Source organism: Stenella coeruleoalba, assembly GCF_951394435.1.
Source record: "Stenella coeruleoalba genome assembly, chromosome: 2".
Taxonomy (NCBI): Eukaryota; Metazoa; Chordata; class Mammalia; order Artiodactyla; family Delphinidae; genus Stenella; species Stenella coeruleoalba.
The window spans coordinates 148,837,972-148,854,789 of record NC_137147.1 but is presented as its reverse complement, the minus strand read 5'-3'; the positions used below and the strand labels follow the sequence as shown (position 1 = coordinate 148,854,789).

The 16,818-nt window shown below is 36.4% G+C and overlaps 1 protein-coding gene across 7 annotated transcripts in view; it reads right to left on the bottom strand.

Annotated features, from left to right (window-relative positions):
- Positions 1–16,818, bottom strand: part of ALDH1A2 (aldehyde dehydrogenase 1 family member A2) — a 332,881-nt gene that overhangs the window by 53,999 nt on the left and 262,064 nt on the right. For 6 of the 7 annotated variants that reach the window (XM_079912113.1, XM_079912112.1, XM_079912111.1 and 3 more), the window contains 3 exons: positions 6,054–6,158; positions 5,731–5,871; positions 2,727–2,856 (listed from right to left, as the gene is read on the bottom strand). In XM_079912113.1, coding sequence (XP_079768239.1) covers positions 2,727–2,856; positions 5,731–5,871; positions 6,054–6,158 — 376 coding nt within the window. Of the gene's footprint in view, positions 1–2,726; positions 2,857–5,730; positions 5,872–6,053; positions 6,159–8,453; positions 8,566–16,818 lie in introns of all 7 variants that reach the window. The other variant, XM_079912115.1, reaches the window with a different exon arrangement.

The window sequence follows — 16,818 nt, the reverse complement described above, 5'->3', positions numbered from 1 at the left end:
GTTACATTATGAAGTTACAAATGACAAATAAAGCACAAATGGATTGACTGAACAAATTTGAGAATAAATAAGTAAATAATAATGACGCTCCCTTTCCCTGATCCTCCACTATCACCCCTCTGGCTTAGCCAACTAGATTCCCTAAGCACTGAACTAGCCAAAGGGGTGGTGAGATGAATTCTCAGGAGCCTACAGGCATGTCCAAATGTATCTAAAACTGGAACAGAAGGGAAAGCGGCCAAGTTCACATTTGCTGTCATCCTTCCTTTCAACTGCTTGAGACACCACAGCAAAAAGGTCTTACATCCCAGACCCTCAGCTTTCTAGGAGCTCTGCTGAATGACCTGAATCCCTGGAGAGTCCCTCATCCTGGTATCCCTCTAAACGCACTTTAGGAAAAACTGGGGAAACAAAAATTACTTGCCATTTAAGGGAATTCCTCACTTTTTTTCCTTCACAGGCTGGACACCAGTTTATGAGTAAAGGTGGGAGAGACTACTGTGAAAGACTTTTCTAAGCCCTGTATTTCTAACTCAGAATCCCCAAAGAGCATCAGATGAAAACAGTGAGACTTATAGACCAACCACCTCTGCCAGATAAAGTTACAGTGAAGTTATCAAACATTATCAGGAACTCCAATAAATCTTTATCTAATCAATCAAGGTCTTCTCTCCTAAGGAGGCAAAAGAAAACGAAGACACCGTTAGGTGAAATACCAGGTCAAATGTGTACAGCCTTCTGTTTCGCCTTATTTCTAAGATATCTCTAAATCATTTGAAAAGATGCTTAAATACCTGAAACATATTTGTTGTCTTAGTGAAATGGCAGGTGGGGTGGGGTGCAAAACAACCAGGGCCTTTGATCCTGATAATTTCCTTTCTGCACTGAAACAGAAGAGGTCAACCTGAAAAGGCTGGCGCATGTCCTGCTCTTGACAACGGTTTTCGTTCCCAGGCCCTCCCACAGGTATGCTTATGCCAGGCAATGACTCTGCCTCACTTAGGCCATTCCTCATTCCTACAAATGAGGCCAGAGAACAGTGGTCTGCAATATCCCAGAGGCAGGAGTGAAGTAAGATTCTGACGTTCCTTAAGAACAGTCTTCTCCATCCTTCTGAGTCTGCTGAACGTGGGAAACTTCTGGACGGCAGGGAAGAGTCCCTATAGCCAGAAACACATTTTCTAAAGACTAACATTCCACGTGTCACCATCATTCATGGAGGTAATTTTAAAATAGTCCTTTGAAGCCTCATCTCTGTCCCTTCTCCCGTCTCACTGTGACTTCTTCTCTTCTTGCTAAATGAGGCATCGCAATGGCCACATGGTTGGTGCTGGTCTCTGTATTGTCTCCTCACTACGCAAGGCAGAGAACCTGGCAGCACAGGCATCACCTGGCAGCTTGTTAGGAATACAGAATCTCAGGCCCTGTCCTAGACCTGCACTTGAAGAAGATTCCAGGTGACACATATGCACATTCAAGTTTGAGAAGCACTGCTCTAAGCCAGCTACAGTATCAGCCAATCATCCCCTTGTCTGGTAAACCAATCCTCCCGAGCCTAGGAAGGCCTGAACTGGGCACTCCAGAGCCCCCAGCATCACTTTCCACTCTTCCTAGTGTGTACATGGAAAGCAGGCTGTTTTCCAGAGAACACGGGTAGAGTACCTGGCACGTGACTCAGCAGCATCCAGAAGCCACTCAAAGACATGTATTTTCTTTCTTTATATGTATTCACCACTGCCAATATCATCCTATCTCTTCCAGTTGGTCCCTTTCCTGTTGTGATATCTCTTCTACCCAGTATCTAAAATGGATCTTCTAGTGAAGTGATTCACCAGGCTCTAACGTCAAAGTTTCAGCTCTACAATTTATTTGCTGGGTGAATCAGGAAAACTCACCTTTCTAGGCCTCAGTTTTCTCCTCTGTCAATGAAGATGTTAATAATAACAGTGCCTTCCCCTTGGGGCTGCTGTGAAAGCATTTCATTTGACCTTAGCTACAGCTCGTGTTCATGCTCAGACCGAGACCTTTCCCCCAACGTAGTTTGGATACTTTCCCTCTCCCTTAAAGGGCTACAGCACTGACAGGCCAAGCCACATGACTTAGCACCTAACTGTAACTCTCCTGTAGAGATCTTTGTTTTGTGTTACTGGTTTTGTCTCCAAACCTGGATCTTAAAACAAAGTGTCAGGATGGTGGTTGTTTTTACAGGCTGTGAAAGTAACTTATAGGAAATACAGAAAATATAGAAAAATATGAAAAAGAAATAATAAATAATCCATAATCTCACCACTAAGAAAAAACAACTGTTAACATTTTAGAGGATTTCCTTCCAAACAAGATCTTAGTTTCAGGAGAGCAAGGGCCAAGTCTTAATCTTCTCAGAATCCTCCCTGGCTTCCCCACACCTAGCGCCTCTCCACACTCCCAGCACCTAACCTACCACAGTGCTAAGCACTTTGCAGCTGAAAAACACAGGCCTGTTCCTTAGCTGAGAGACGTACCGATGTGGCTTGCCCCCACACCTGTGTGTGGACTGTCTGCATACTGAAATAAGGACACTGTCAGAATTAGTGACATAATCTGTTTAGTTCTTTGTTCGGTTCAAGCTGCTGTAAAAGTGTGCTCAGATCTGTACTCCATGTGACTGCTGTTTGTGTTTGGTGGTGAAAGTGTGTTTCTGGTGAAGCCTCATGTTTCCCTTTTCAACATACTCAGATTACACATACCTACAGGAATGGTCATCCCGTGAATTTTATCAGCCCAGCCTGCGTAATACCGAAGGGTTTTGATGACTCCTTGCAAATCGACGTAAAAAGCTTGCATGAACGGTTTGCCACCATTTAGGGATTCCATGGTCTGTAGGAAAAGAAATGGAGAGAACTTTCCAATGATACACTAAGTAACTTCTACAGCAGAAGAAAACAGGAATAGAGAGAATACAAATGAATCTGAACAATGATGCATACCTGGTCAACTCTGATTTCCCAAATGAAAAGATTTTTAGGACCATCTGTTTAGTTTAGTTTCCAGTAAAAACCACAATGAACTTATATGTGTGTGTTCTTGTGTCTGTGTGTTTCCAGTAACCACTATCCCAATATATAAACACAACTGGTGATAAAGAAGTGTTCTGCTTGTCAAACCAGCTTCTGTTGTATTAATGATCAGAGCTGCGTGGGGATTTTTCGGAGTCTACACCAGTATTCTGAATCCAAAATGAGGGGCAGGGACATGGGCTTTTATGCAGTTGATGAGACTATAAAACGTTCTCCACACTGCCAAGACCCCTGCTGAGAAATGGAATAGCCACGGTGTACAGCGAGTTTATTTATTACCACCAAGTAAACAAGATCTCCTCTAGGGAAGCTCATACTATAACAACTTGAGGGCTGTTTTTTCATAAATATTTACATTAATAACCATTATCTATTAAGACAGAAGTATCTGGTCCATTTAATAAAAATAGAGTTAGAGTTATTAAGCAGTTTTAGATGATAAACGTTATTATTTTAATGACACATTCCTAAATAGGGTAAATCTGTAACATAAAGAATTACAAATGAACACAATGAAATGAGAAGAGTATTTCGACCTAAGAAATAGTAAAGGTGTTACATATTTAACAAATAAAATAAAAAAAACATGTTTGTAATCTCATGTCCTTCTCTTCAAGAACATTTTACAACACATACTGGTACAAAAATTATTTGAGTGCTGACAAAACTAAAATTGAAATATTTTCCATTCAATGACATGAAAATATTATCTACAGTGCAATTTTTCCACTTACCATGTGTATAAGATGGAACTCATTTTAAAATATCATGTGACCTATTCAGTGTATATTGGCTCACCTTTATTAAAGGAAATCAAGTTATTTCCCAGTTCTTGTTAGAATATTTATACGTCTGTGAGATGAGCATTACATTCTCCACACAGCAGGCAGAGAGCCAAGGTCCTGACAGCATAGACTGAAGTAGAGTCAATAACCAGAATTGGGCCACCTAAATGGTCCATCCCTATGAGTTGTTGACACCAGCTAAACTTACCTGAGAGTTGCCAGCCCTAAGTTTATTTTCAATTGTGTTTACCTGGGTGCAGTATTAACTTCAGTATTCTGGTCAGGAGCTCCCCCAATATTCGAGAGGCTACCTCTTAACAAAAGTCACTCCCCTCATGGCTTGGGAGTGTTTAAAAGTAGAAATCACATTTAAGTGTGATGGGAAAAAGGACTTGACCACAGTGAGACATATGTCAGAAACAGGATGGCATATGAATTTTATGACATGAAAATATAACAGCAGAAATTAACTATATCATCATCTAGTAAGTACTGCTAATCTAATGTTATAAATATTGTATGGATTTAACTCAATTAAACAGATACTTACAGACCACCAATGTGCCCCCATTCACCGTTTATGTGTCTGTCACAAACTATGCTAGGATTACAAAAAATGGAGTAAAATATAATTTTCACTCTCAAAGAAATCATAATCCAGCAAAGAGGCAGCATATAGACCAGCATTCCCCCAAGGTACTCCAAAGAATTCTGTTTTGTACGATATTGACAGGTTAGCCAGAAAAATAGTGTTGAGGCTCCGACAGGTTTGAGAAACACTGAGTAGGGCTTGACAGAATCTTTAATATGCTAAGTGTCTTATGAATTTCCATGGAACACCTTTTCCCAATATATATAAACACCTCATTGGAAACAGTATTCCTTGAAGTACCAAACTAGAAAGTATTTTTATAGATAAATAAATGTTATATATAGCAAGAGTTCTAAACCATCTCCATAAAGGATTCATTTTTGTTTCCACACTATGAACAGACGCACGAAAGGGATGGTAGGAGGGAGAGCCATGGTAGAAACGACACTGAGGAAGAGTACTAATGCTTCCCTCTCCCAAAGCGAACCCAATAGTGATCTGATTTCCCAAGCAGAGGGTAGAATATAGTATTCATGGCTTTAATGCCCTGACTCAACGAGGATGCCCTAAATATTAAATGATCAACTATGGGTCATGCAGGTGGAGATCCCTGCAAGACAGGTATACTGCACAGGCATTCCTAAATGGTTCCAATTTCCAAAAAAGTTGGTATTCTCTAAGAAACTGACTTTTATTTTTAAAATAGCAACAACAATAACAACAATAAACCACTAGGAGAGGGGACATTCCTTATGTGAGAAAATGATTGTTTTAGTGAAAGAAAGTTGCTGTCTCCTTCTGTCTCTCCTATTAGTTCTAAAAGAACAAAGGGAGCAGAAGGATATGAGAGGTCCATATCATGCTCTCTGCTTCTGAAGGATTCTCTTTAGCCAAGAGGGGCTAACTCTGGAGAGGTAAAACTCTTTTGACTGTCAACAGTAATTTGGTATTGGTTTCCTGCAAGGAGCATGGTGACTCTCCTGTTGCTTGACTGTTTTTGTTCTTTTTGTTGAGGGTGGGAGGAAGGGGGACGAGGAAAGCAGGAAGGTCCTTACCAGTCATGGGAAGCTATGGTTTTGTTCTTCAAAATTCAATAAGAAGAGACACTCAGCTGGTCCTCCACTTCCCCATCTGATCCCAAAAGCCAAACCTCTCCCATTTTTCATGTGTATTACGTACTCCTTAGCTTGTTCCCCAGGTCTGCTTCACATCATACTTTCAGAAAGACTGAGGAATCTAACTTTCAATGGAATGGTAAATTTGGGGTAAAGACGTGATGCTTTCTTAGGTCACTTACTGCAAGGACTGCCCTGTCTCGTTCCACCAAGTCTGCAAGCTTATCCAACAGACGTCCTCTTTCTGAAGCATCCATCCTTCTCCACACTGAGCCAAGAGAGAAAGCCAGGCGGGCTGCCTGCACTGCTTTGTCTATATCTGCCTGTTAGAGAGGAAGAGGCACAAGTGAAGAGAGGGATCGCTACAAATAAAGGAAGAACCATCTGCTTTCACAAAAAAGGTGATGAATGAATGTCAGTGGTGATGTCTGGAGAGCATAAGTTTATTGCTTTGTTGTCTGAAGGTAGTTATTTCATACGAAATTTTTTTCTAAGACAAACATACCTTGTCTGCTTCTTGAACTTCACACACCTGTTCTCCTGTGGCTGGATTATAGACAGGGAACACTCTCCCACTCTCCGAGTTCTGCCACTCGTTGTTAATAAAAATCTAAGGGAGTAGACAACAGAATGGGATCCATGAGACAGGTGACAGGAAGTCAGTCAATGGTGCCATATTATGTGGAAGTACCATAGTAGTAATACTGGCTCTGTGTGCTTGCTGCTATATAATTAAAGTATAGAATTTGAAGTGTTACAAGAAACCCTAGACCATTATGCAGTCCAGCCTCACCCCCAATTCAGAAATTTCCTTTGTTATATTTTTAACTCAACATCAGCCAAAGATTAAATATAATTCTTACCTTTAGTGAACCTGTCAACTACTCAGAGAGTCAAACAAGGAAGGAAGGATAGACCGTCTCACATACCTACAAACCACACACTGAGATTGAGAAAGTATTTATTATAATCCAAGCTCTGGCCAATATCCCAAAAGGGTAGATCGTGGATCAAACTGACAGTCATCTGGCCTTAGCTACTAGTTTCTCTGTCAGAGAAATAAGTGACTTCACAGGGAAATCTGAAGGGTGCTGGAATAAGCATTTGCCTAATTTACAGTCAGATCCTGAACTGAGCAATGACTCTGACCAAACCAACTGGTGAGTTAAACAACTTACATGTGTAAATCCAAGTTAGATTTCTTTCCTTTTGCTGGGTAGGCTATGTGGCTCAGCAAAGGGAAAAGGCCTATAACTTTCAAATGGGTCTCTCTAGGATTTCTTAAGAGCCTTGGTTTCTTTATATAGAAAATAAAGATTATATTAAAATGGCAGAGAAATGGTTTAAGAAATTATTCAAGTCAATTTCTCAGAAGATTTGTAAGATATGCATTAACAAAGGAGGGAAAATATAGGCAAAAACATTTAAAAAATTTTATTGATATTAAGAGAGAAATCCAAACTAATATTTTTGGACTATGAAAGCCCAAAGAATACACAAAGATATTTTACCCTATAAAATTTATGGGGCTTCCCTGGTGGCGCAGTGGTTGAGAGTCCGCCTGCCAATGCAGGGGACACGGGTTCGTGCCCCGGTCCGGGAAGATCCCACATGCTGCGGAGCGGCTGGGCCCAGGAGCCATGGCCGCTGAGCCTGAGCGTCCGGAGCCTGTGCTCCGCAACAGGAGAAGCCACAACAGTGAGAGGCCCGCGTACCGCAAAAATAATAATAATAATAAAATTAAAAAATTATGGCACAACAGTGAAAATTTCTGAACCTATGAACCATTCAGTAGTCAGTCAGTTTAGAACAAACACAATGATAAACTGATTTGCTACTGCCTGGCATTTTAATAATCACAGACGAGGCTGAGTGTAGATCTACAATTTTAAAAATTAAGTTCTAGATTATGCCAAAGCTTTGCTTATTCCTTGATTTGATAAAACAATGAGTCTGTGTTGAAGGAGTCTTCTTTTCCTGAAGGCTTTTTAAGATAAAGGCGGGGCGGGGGGGAAGACCTTAAACCTGTAAAAGCACTTAATACAAATGTATTGAGCACAAACACAGTGACCTTGTAATTGAGTAACCATTTTTTAAAGTTTTTACTATGAATGTCTAAACATGCTTAACATACTGTATTCATTTGTATAATGTATTCAATAAATGCATAGATATTTCTAGACACAGGAGAGGCAAAGATGATTAAGAGTTCCAGCCTTCCAGGGTCAACAGTCTCTAGTAGTTCATTAAATACTCACAACAACCCTAATGGCAGGATTTTATTATCTCAACTGAAGATGAAAAAATTGAGAGGTTAAAAGTCCTAAGAAGCAGGTTCTCATCGTGGCTCTGATTCAAAGTCTGCTGCTCTTTCCACTACACCGTGGTTTCCAGGACTGCTCAGCCCAAAGAAACACAACTAGTTATGTCCAAGCCTAAATCAGATCTATAGTTCTTGGACTCCTGATCTAGTTCTCTTTTCACTCCATTTAACAAATTTCCTATCATTTCACAGCTCATCAAATCTGCACACTCCTTTGAAATACAATATGATCTCAAAGGTAGCAAAAGAAAAAAATTAAGAGGTTAGTTTCATTAAAGATTCACTTCTAGAGATTATCAGGTTTAAAGGAGAATGGGTCTTGCCAATATTCCTTATTCCTTTTATTCACTATTTGACTGAAACTTCTTAACCCTTGGAACATCATCAGATCCAATTATAGTTTTAAGCTTCTTTGTTGAACAGTTCTAAATGTATGTAAGGATTGATATTTCATGACTTTTATTGTTTCTTAGAGGTCTTCCAAAGATCAAAGAGAAAAATTACTTATTTTTTAATAGAATAAAATTCATTCTCTTACTGTTATCATTTAAGTACACTGATCATTTTATCAATCTAAAATACCTTATGGGATCTTAGTGAGCTTTTCCTGTGTCTTGAAACATATTGCTAATTTCATCATTCTCGGAATTATTTCATCACTCATCAATTATTTCCAAGTATGCTTAAAAAAACCCTAAAATAATAAGGAAACAAAAACATTATGGAACTGTCTAGAAATGAATAAATAAACACATCCCCACTATTTCATCATCCTTTGGTTTTATTATTGTACTATCCAAAATAATGCATTATGTCTCAAAAGGGTATAAATAAAGAAGTGTGGAGACACCATCTTTGTCATATTCTTTTTACCTTTCACTGAACACAGTTAAGAATTCAGAATTTTTCATTTCTGTCCATAATGAGAAAGAGAAGAAAACTAATAGAAAAAGACATTTCATAACCGTTAGATGAGTCAGAAGCTGAAGGCAAAGAGACAGAAACACTAGAGACTGCTGATGAGGGTGAAATTGACTGTATAAGCAAAATCTTGGACTATGAGTCTTTAGGATAAATAAATGCATTTTCTCCAAATTAATAATCAGAGAGCAAACAAGATACTTATCAACACAAAAAGGAAATATGACAGTCTAATCCAACTAGTCATTAATAGGAAGGACTTAATAATTTAAAACCATCCTGTTTTGATAAGAGAACATGTAAGAATTCTTTTATCTTTCATGATATTTGTGGGTAAAAATTTACTTGATGTGATTCAAAAGTGGACAAATGCTGAAGGTAGGTGTATACACCAAGGTGACTGGAGTACAGATATTATGTAGAAATAAAAAAGTTCATTGGATTGATCAATCTAATTTACATTTATAAAACTAAAAATGAAAATGCTTTTGTAATTATGGAGCAAAAATGGCCATGCTCCCTTTACAAAATTATGAGCCTTCAAACTTTTCAACAGTATTACATTATGATAATGCAAATGCAAGAAGAACCAGAAGTAACAGTAAGATATAACCTATAAGAGATGTGTTTAAAATCTGCAATCAGTATTTATGGCATAAATATTTCCAGTTTCAAACATGATGGCTGATGAGTAGTTAGTTGTATTCAAAGGCCATTGCTCACTTCATGTACATATACCTCCAATACCAGGAAAATATGGAAGAAAAATTGGTTTTGTTATGTTTAAATTCTTGTTCTGTTGTTTTCACTGTCTCTTTACTTTCACTTTTCTAAATTTTTCATAAAATAACTTAATTTTAAAACTTTATAGCCTCCATTGGACCCAGATGGTAAATGTGATGACTATTTTTCCTGGTATGCCAAACATTAAAATATTTGATAGTTTTACTATACTATTATTTCTTATAGACCTAGCCTTATGACACTTAAAAAACAAAGGAAAGCAAATTCCTCCAAAATACTTGAAGGTTTTCATCTTCTCTGAGCAATTTCAAAAGTTTTGAATGCTGTCTAAAGTGTTCTTCTCTGACCAGGGCTCCTTAAAAAACAATATATCTCAAGGCTCTAGAGGGAAAGGACAAGATGATCCTGGAATACTTTGGTGCCAGAAATCAAGTACATGCTCAGAAACTGATGGGGACATATCAAAAGGACACAGGAGCCAACACGAAGGGGCTCCCAATGGCCAATACTGGGACAATTTAAGCAACAAAACAAATAGTGATAGTAATGGATTATTACCCAAAGAATAAAAAAGGCATCCAAGAGTCCAAAATGATATAAATTTTTTATGAATAAATAAATGGGGGATAAGGAAAAGCTGTTCTTAACAGTAGAATTCAAACTAATAGCTGACAAAGAATGATGGAATTAGATTACCACCAATGTGTCAAACCCCACAATTGTAATTGCTTCAGGCAAATATCATCAATGGATGGTAAAATTAGTGGGTAAAAGTATAATGAAAAACTGGATGTTTTTGTAGTCTCGAAGTATCTCCCCTCAAGATGCTTACTAATGACAAAGTAGAAAAGAGTAACTTACCATTGGAGAAACTTGGCAGGCAGCACCTTAATCAAGTGATCAAAGCTAACATCACCAGTAATGGGAGAAATTGATCTTTCTTAACATTTCATCTGCTTGTCCTACTGATAATTAGAAAGCTGTGTTGAAATCTCCCACTTTGGTGGTAGATTTGTCAATAGATCCCTTAGCTCTATCATTTTTATACTTATAAATTTTAGGTTATTTTATTAGTGAATTTAAATGGAACTATTAAGATTCTCTGATAAAACAAAACCATTTATCAATATGAAGTGACCCTCTTTATTACTAATGAAGCTTTGTGTCTTAAAGACTATTTTGTTTAATATTAGTAAAGCCACGTAAGCTTTTCTTTAGTATTTTCCTGATAGATCTTTTCCCATCATATTACTCTCTCTCAATTACATCTTTATTATTTTCATGTGTCCCTTTAAATGATGTATGGCTATGTTTTATTTTATTCAATATGAAAATCTCTGTCTTTTAACTGGCAAGTTTAATACATTTGTATTTATTGTGATCATATTTTGTGTTAAATAATGTACCGTGTGATATTTGGACTTAATGCTTTTTATTTGTCTTGCTTTACTTTACTTCCTGTCTTCTCCCATCTTGCCTCTTTTTTCAACTTGATTAATGTTTGTTGTTTGTTTTATAATTTCCCTCTTTTATTGGTTTGGAAATTGTACATGATCTTTCATGTACATGAACACGTACATCTTTCAAGAACATGAACATCTTTCATGTTCTTTCACTGATTATCCATGATATTTTATCATGCATATCTAAGAAAATTAAGTATAAAGTTAATATATATCTTAACATTCCTCCCAAACAATTACAAGGGCCTTAGAACACAAAATCTAATCACCCTTCTCCAGGGGCATGTTATAAAATTATTATTTTATACAGAGAAGGATTTCTTATATTTAATAAGATTTAAAAATTTTTACCCTAATGATTTCTTAGAATATCATTTAGTAAATATTTGTTGGGGGTAAAGACTCAATTCTGAACATATATTTATTGCACCCTCATACTCAAAAGATACTCCCAGAAGGTTACTCAATTCTAGGAAGACAATCATTTTCTCACAATACTTATTATTGTGATATAATAAGTATTATTATAATAAGTATATTATTCCAATATTTTCTATCTTGCAATGGTGTTTACAAGAAATCTCTGCTGTAAGTCTCTGGTTATCATTTCTTTGCTGATGATTTGCCTCTTCTGTCTGGTTGCTTTTCAGATCTTGTCTTTGTCTCAGTGTTTTAAGATTCATCACAATATGTCTATGTATCAATTTCTTTTTTATTTTGATAGTTAAGCATTGTGCTTGCAGCATCTCTGAGTTTTTGTCTCTTATAATTTCTGGATATTCTTAATCACTATCATCATTTCCTTGAATATCACTCTTTCTATTCTCTGCTCTGGAACTCCAAGTGTTATACCTTTTTAGTCCATCCTCAGTGTCTTTAACCATTCATATTTTCCATCTCTTTTTAAAAATATTTTCTGTAAACATAGCTTTGTTGTGTTTGTAAATGTGTGAAAATATACTCTTCTAAACAATTCAAACTATAAAGGAAAGCAAAGAGAAGGTAAAAAATCACCTCAAATTTCATCATCCAGAAATAACTAAAGTTCACATATTCATGACCATCCTTCTAGACATGTCTTTAGGCAGATATACACACACACACAATTTTACGAAACAAGATCAATTGTACATGAGCTTTAGAATTTGCTTTTTTAAAAGTTAACAATACGCTATAGACGCTTTTAATGGTTTCTTTGGACTCCAATGCGTATTTCTGTGTGTATGTATATAGGTGCGTGTGTGCACGCATGCATGTGTGTGCATGGGTGTAGCTTAATGTATTCAATCAGCCCTCTACTGAAAGACATTTAAGTTGTTTCTGTTCTCCTTTTTCCTCTGTGCGGCAGTTGAATAATTTATTCAGATCTATCATTCAGCTCTCTTTACTAGGGTCTAATCTGCTAATTTCAATGTTTATATTTTTATTTCTAAAAGTTCTGCTTTGTTCTTTTTCAAATCTGCGTGGTCTTTTTGTTTTTGTATTAAAACTTAATACTTTAATTTTTAAAACAGTTTTAGGTTTACAGAAAACTGAGCAGACAGTACAGAGAGGTTCCATATACCTGCTATTCCCCTCCTCAGTTTCTTCTGTTTTTAATATCTTGCTTTAGTGTTGTACATTTGTTACAACTGATGGACCAGTATTGATAAAGTCCATAGATTGTATCAGGCTTCACTCTTTGTGTTATACAGTTCTATGGGTTTTTAAAAATGCATAATGTCATGTATCCACCATCACTTAGCACAGAATAGTTTCTTCACTGCCCTAAATATCCTGTGCTCCACCAATTTATCCCTCCCTGTTCCCCCTAAACTCCTGACAAACACTGATCTTTTTACTGTCTCCTTCATTTTGCCTTTTCCAGAACATCATATAGCTAGAATCATATAGGAGGTAGCCTTTTCAGACTGGTTTCTTTCACTTAGTAATTTGCACTAAGGATGCAATGCATAAAAAATATTGCATCCTTCATGTTTTTTCATGGCTTACTAGCTCATTATTTCTTAATGCTGAATAATATTCCATTTATGGGTGTGCCACAGTCTGTTTACCCATTCACTTTTTAAAGGACATCTTGGTTGCTTCCAGTTTGGAGGAATTAAGAATAAATTTGCTATTAACAGCCATATGCAGGTTTTTGTGTGAACATAAATTATCAACCCACTTGGGTAAATGCCTAGGAGAGTGCTGGATCACATAGCAAGACTATTCTTAGCTTTGTTAGAAAGTGCCAAACTGTCTTCCAAAGTGACTGTACCATTTTGCATTCCTACCAGCAATGAATGAGAGCTCTTGTTGCTTCACATCCTTGTCAGCATTTGGTGTTGTCAGGTTTGTTTTGTTTCGCTTTGTTTGGATCTTAGTCATTTTAATAGATGTTCAATGGCACCTCATTTTAGTTTGAAATTCCCCAATGACATATGGTGTTAAGAATTTTTTCATATGCTTATTTGCTGTCTGTGTATATTCCTGGGTGAGGAATCTTAGATCTTTTGCCCATTATTTAATTGAGTTGTTTTCTTAGTGCTGAATTTTAGAGTTCTTGATATAATTCGGACACAAGTCCTTCATCTAACATGTGATTTGCAAATATTTTCTGTCAGCTTGTGGCTTGTCTTTTCTCTTTTGCAGTACATTTTGCAGATCAGGTTTTCATTTTAAGGAAGTCCAACATATCATTTTTTCCTTCCATGGATCATGCTTTTAGTGTTGTATCTAAAAACTCATTGCCAAACCCAAGGTCATCTATATTTTCTCCTACACTATCTTCTAAGATTTTTATAGTTTTGCATTTTACATTAGGTCTATGATCCATTTTGAGCTAATTTTTGTGAAAGGTGCAAGGTCAGTGTCTCGATTCATTTTTGCATGTGGATGTCTAGTTCTAGCACCATGTCAAAAAGACTATCCTTTCTCAATTACTGCCTTTACTCCTTTGTTAAAGATCATTGACTATATTTGTGTGGATTTACTTCTGGGCTCTCTATTCTATTCCATTGACCTATTTGTCTGTTCTTTTACCAATAGTACATTGTCTTGATTACTGTAGCTTCACAGTGAGTCTTGAAGTTGGGTACTGTCGATTCTACAACTTTTTTCTTCTGCTTCAATATTATTGGCTCTTCTGCCTTTCCATATAAACCTTAGAATCTGTTTATTGATATCTACAAAATAACTTATCAGGATTGTGATTGGGATTGCATTTAATCTACAGATCAAGTTGGAAAGAACTGACATCTTGACAATACTGAGTTGTCCTATCCATGGGATATCTCCCCATTTATCTAGATTTCCTTTAATTAATTCCATCAGAGTTCTACATTTTTCCTCATAAAGATCTTGTACATATTTTATTAGGTTTGTACCTAAGTATTTCTCATTTTTGTGGCAATACAAATGGCACTGTTTTTCTTATTTCAAATTCCAAGTATTCATTGTTGGTGTATAGGAAAGCAAATGACTTTTGTATATTAACTTTGTGTCATGCAACCTTGTTATAATCACTTATTAATTCCAGAGGCTATTTTTGTTTTTCTGGGGTTTTTTTTTTTTTTTGGTCAATTCTAGGGATTTTCTACATAGAAACCATGTCATAAGCAAAGACAGTTTTATTTCTTCCTTCCCAATCTGTATACCTTTTATTTCTTTTTCTTATCTTAACTGTATTAGCTAGGACTTCCGGTACAATGTTGAATAGGAACTCAACATTGAAGAGAGAATATTTTGCCTTGTTCCCAGTCATAGAGGGAAAGCATCTAGTTCCTCACCATTAAGTATGATATTAGCTATAGGTTTCATATAGATGTTCTTCATCAAGTTAAGGAGTTCCCTTCTATTCCTGGTTTACTGAGAGGTTTTAACATGAATGGTTGTTGGATTTTGTCAAACGCTATTTTTGTATGTATAGATATTACCACATGATTTTTCTTCATTCGCCTGTTGATGTGACAGATTACAGTAATTGATTTTTGACTACTGAACCAGTCTTGTACACATGGAATGAATTCCAGTTGGCTGTGGTATATAATACTTTTTAAACATTGTTAGATTTTATTTTTGAGGATTTTGTATTTATGTTAACGAGAGACATCAGTTTGTTGTTTTCCTTTCCTGTAATGTCTTTCTGGTTTTAGTATTAGAGTAATGCCGGCCTTATAAAATGAATTAGGAAGTGTTTCTTCTGCTTCTATTTTCTGGAAGAGATTATAGGGATTGGTATGCTTGGTAGAAGTCACCACTGAAACCATGTGGACTGATGGATGTTTAATGGGGGATGATTCAATTTCTTAAACAGGTATAGGTCTATCCAGGCTTAGCCAGCATGAGTCTCCATCCTCAGCTCTCACCATCAACTATTCCTTCCTTTTGTGTCTCTTAGGTCAATCTCAGGAGAACGGCAGTTGATTGGGTTCCAGTACATCTTTTCAAGCCAGTCTTCAGATGTAAATTAAATGACTGCCCTTGGGTCCAAACACCTGGAACCAGGAAGCAGAAAGTCATGCAGTAGGGTTTGAGGCCATTTAAACTCTAAGTCCTGGGTCAGGATAACTTACAATCAAAAGAACCATGGAGGGGCAGGCAAGAAGTGATGACTATTTCAGGACTGGGTGCCAATTTGGTAGATGTTGGGATTTTAAATATATATTGGTAATGTCTTTGGTTTTGGTGTCAGGGTAATGCTGGTCTCAAAGAATAAGCTGGGAAGTATTCTCTCCTCTTTAATTTTCTGGAAGAGTTTATGTAGTAGTGGCATTATTTTTTCCTTAAACATTTGGTAGAATTCACCAGCAAAGGCATCTGGGCCTGGAGTTTTCTTTGTGAGAAAGTTTTTTAGCAACAAACTCTATTTCTTTAATAAATACGGAGCTATTCAAATTATCTATTTCTTCTTGTGTGAGTTTTAGTAGAATGTCTTTTAAAAAATTTGTCCATTAGTTATCAAATTTGTGAGCATGGAGTTGCTCATAATATTCCTCTGTTATCCTTTTAACGTCCATGATGACTTCTCTCTCATTTCTGATATTAGTAATTTGTGTCTTCTCTCTTTTTCTCTTTATTAGCCAGGCTAGATGTTTATCAATTTTATTGATCTTTTCAAAGAACCAGCCTATGGTTTCATTTATTTTCTCTATTGTTTTCCTGTTTTCAATTTCACTGATTCCTGGTATAATTTATTATTATTTTTCTTCTTAAACAACACATTTAGAAATGTGTTGTTTAATCTCCAAATATTTTGGGATTTTTCCAGGTTATCTTTCTGTTATTAATTTATGGCTTAATTTCACTGTAATCTGAGAGTATATTTTTTATATGATTTCTATGCTTTCAATTTTGCCAAAGTGTGCTTTATGGCCCAGAATGTGATCTAACTTGGTTGAATGCTTCATGTGAACTTGAGAAAAATGTGTATTCTGCTGTTGCTGGATGGAGGTTTAGTTTACTATTCCTAGAACTTGTATTGGCATTTTGCTTCTAGAGAAAACTCAGCCTTTGCATTTTCCTTCAGCCCCTTGATTTGTTTTCAGATCATTGTTCTTTTAAGTAAGCAATACATTAAAAATAATATATGCAAGGATAGCTGCTCCCACTATTTCTATTTAATATTGTAATAATATTTGATGTTATGAGGCCAAAAGATTGAAAATAAAATAAGTTTTTATTTTCAGACGACATGATTGTGTAGAAATTCCTAAGAAATCTACCAAAAAAAGTACTAGAAGTATAATTTAGCAAAGTCCCAGGATACAAGATCAGTATACTATCAACAAATCATGGGAAACTGAAATTCAAGTACATGTATTTACTCACACACGTTA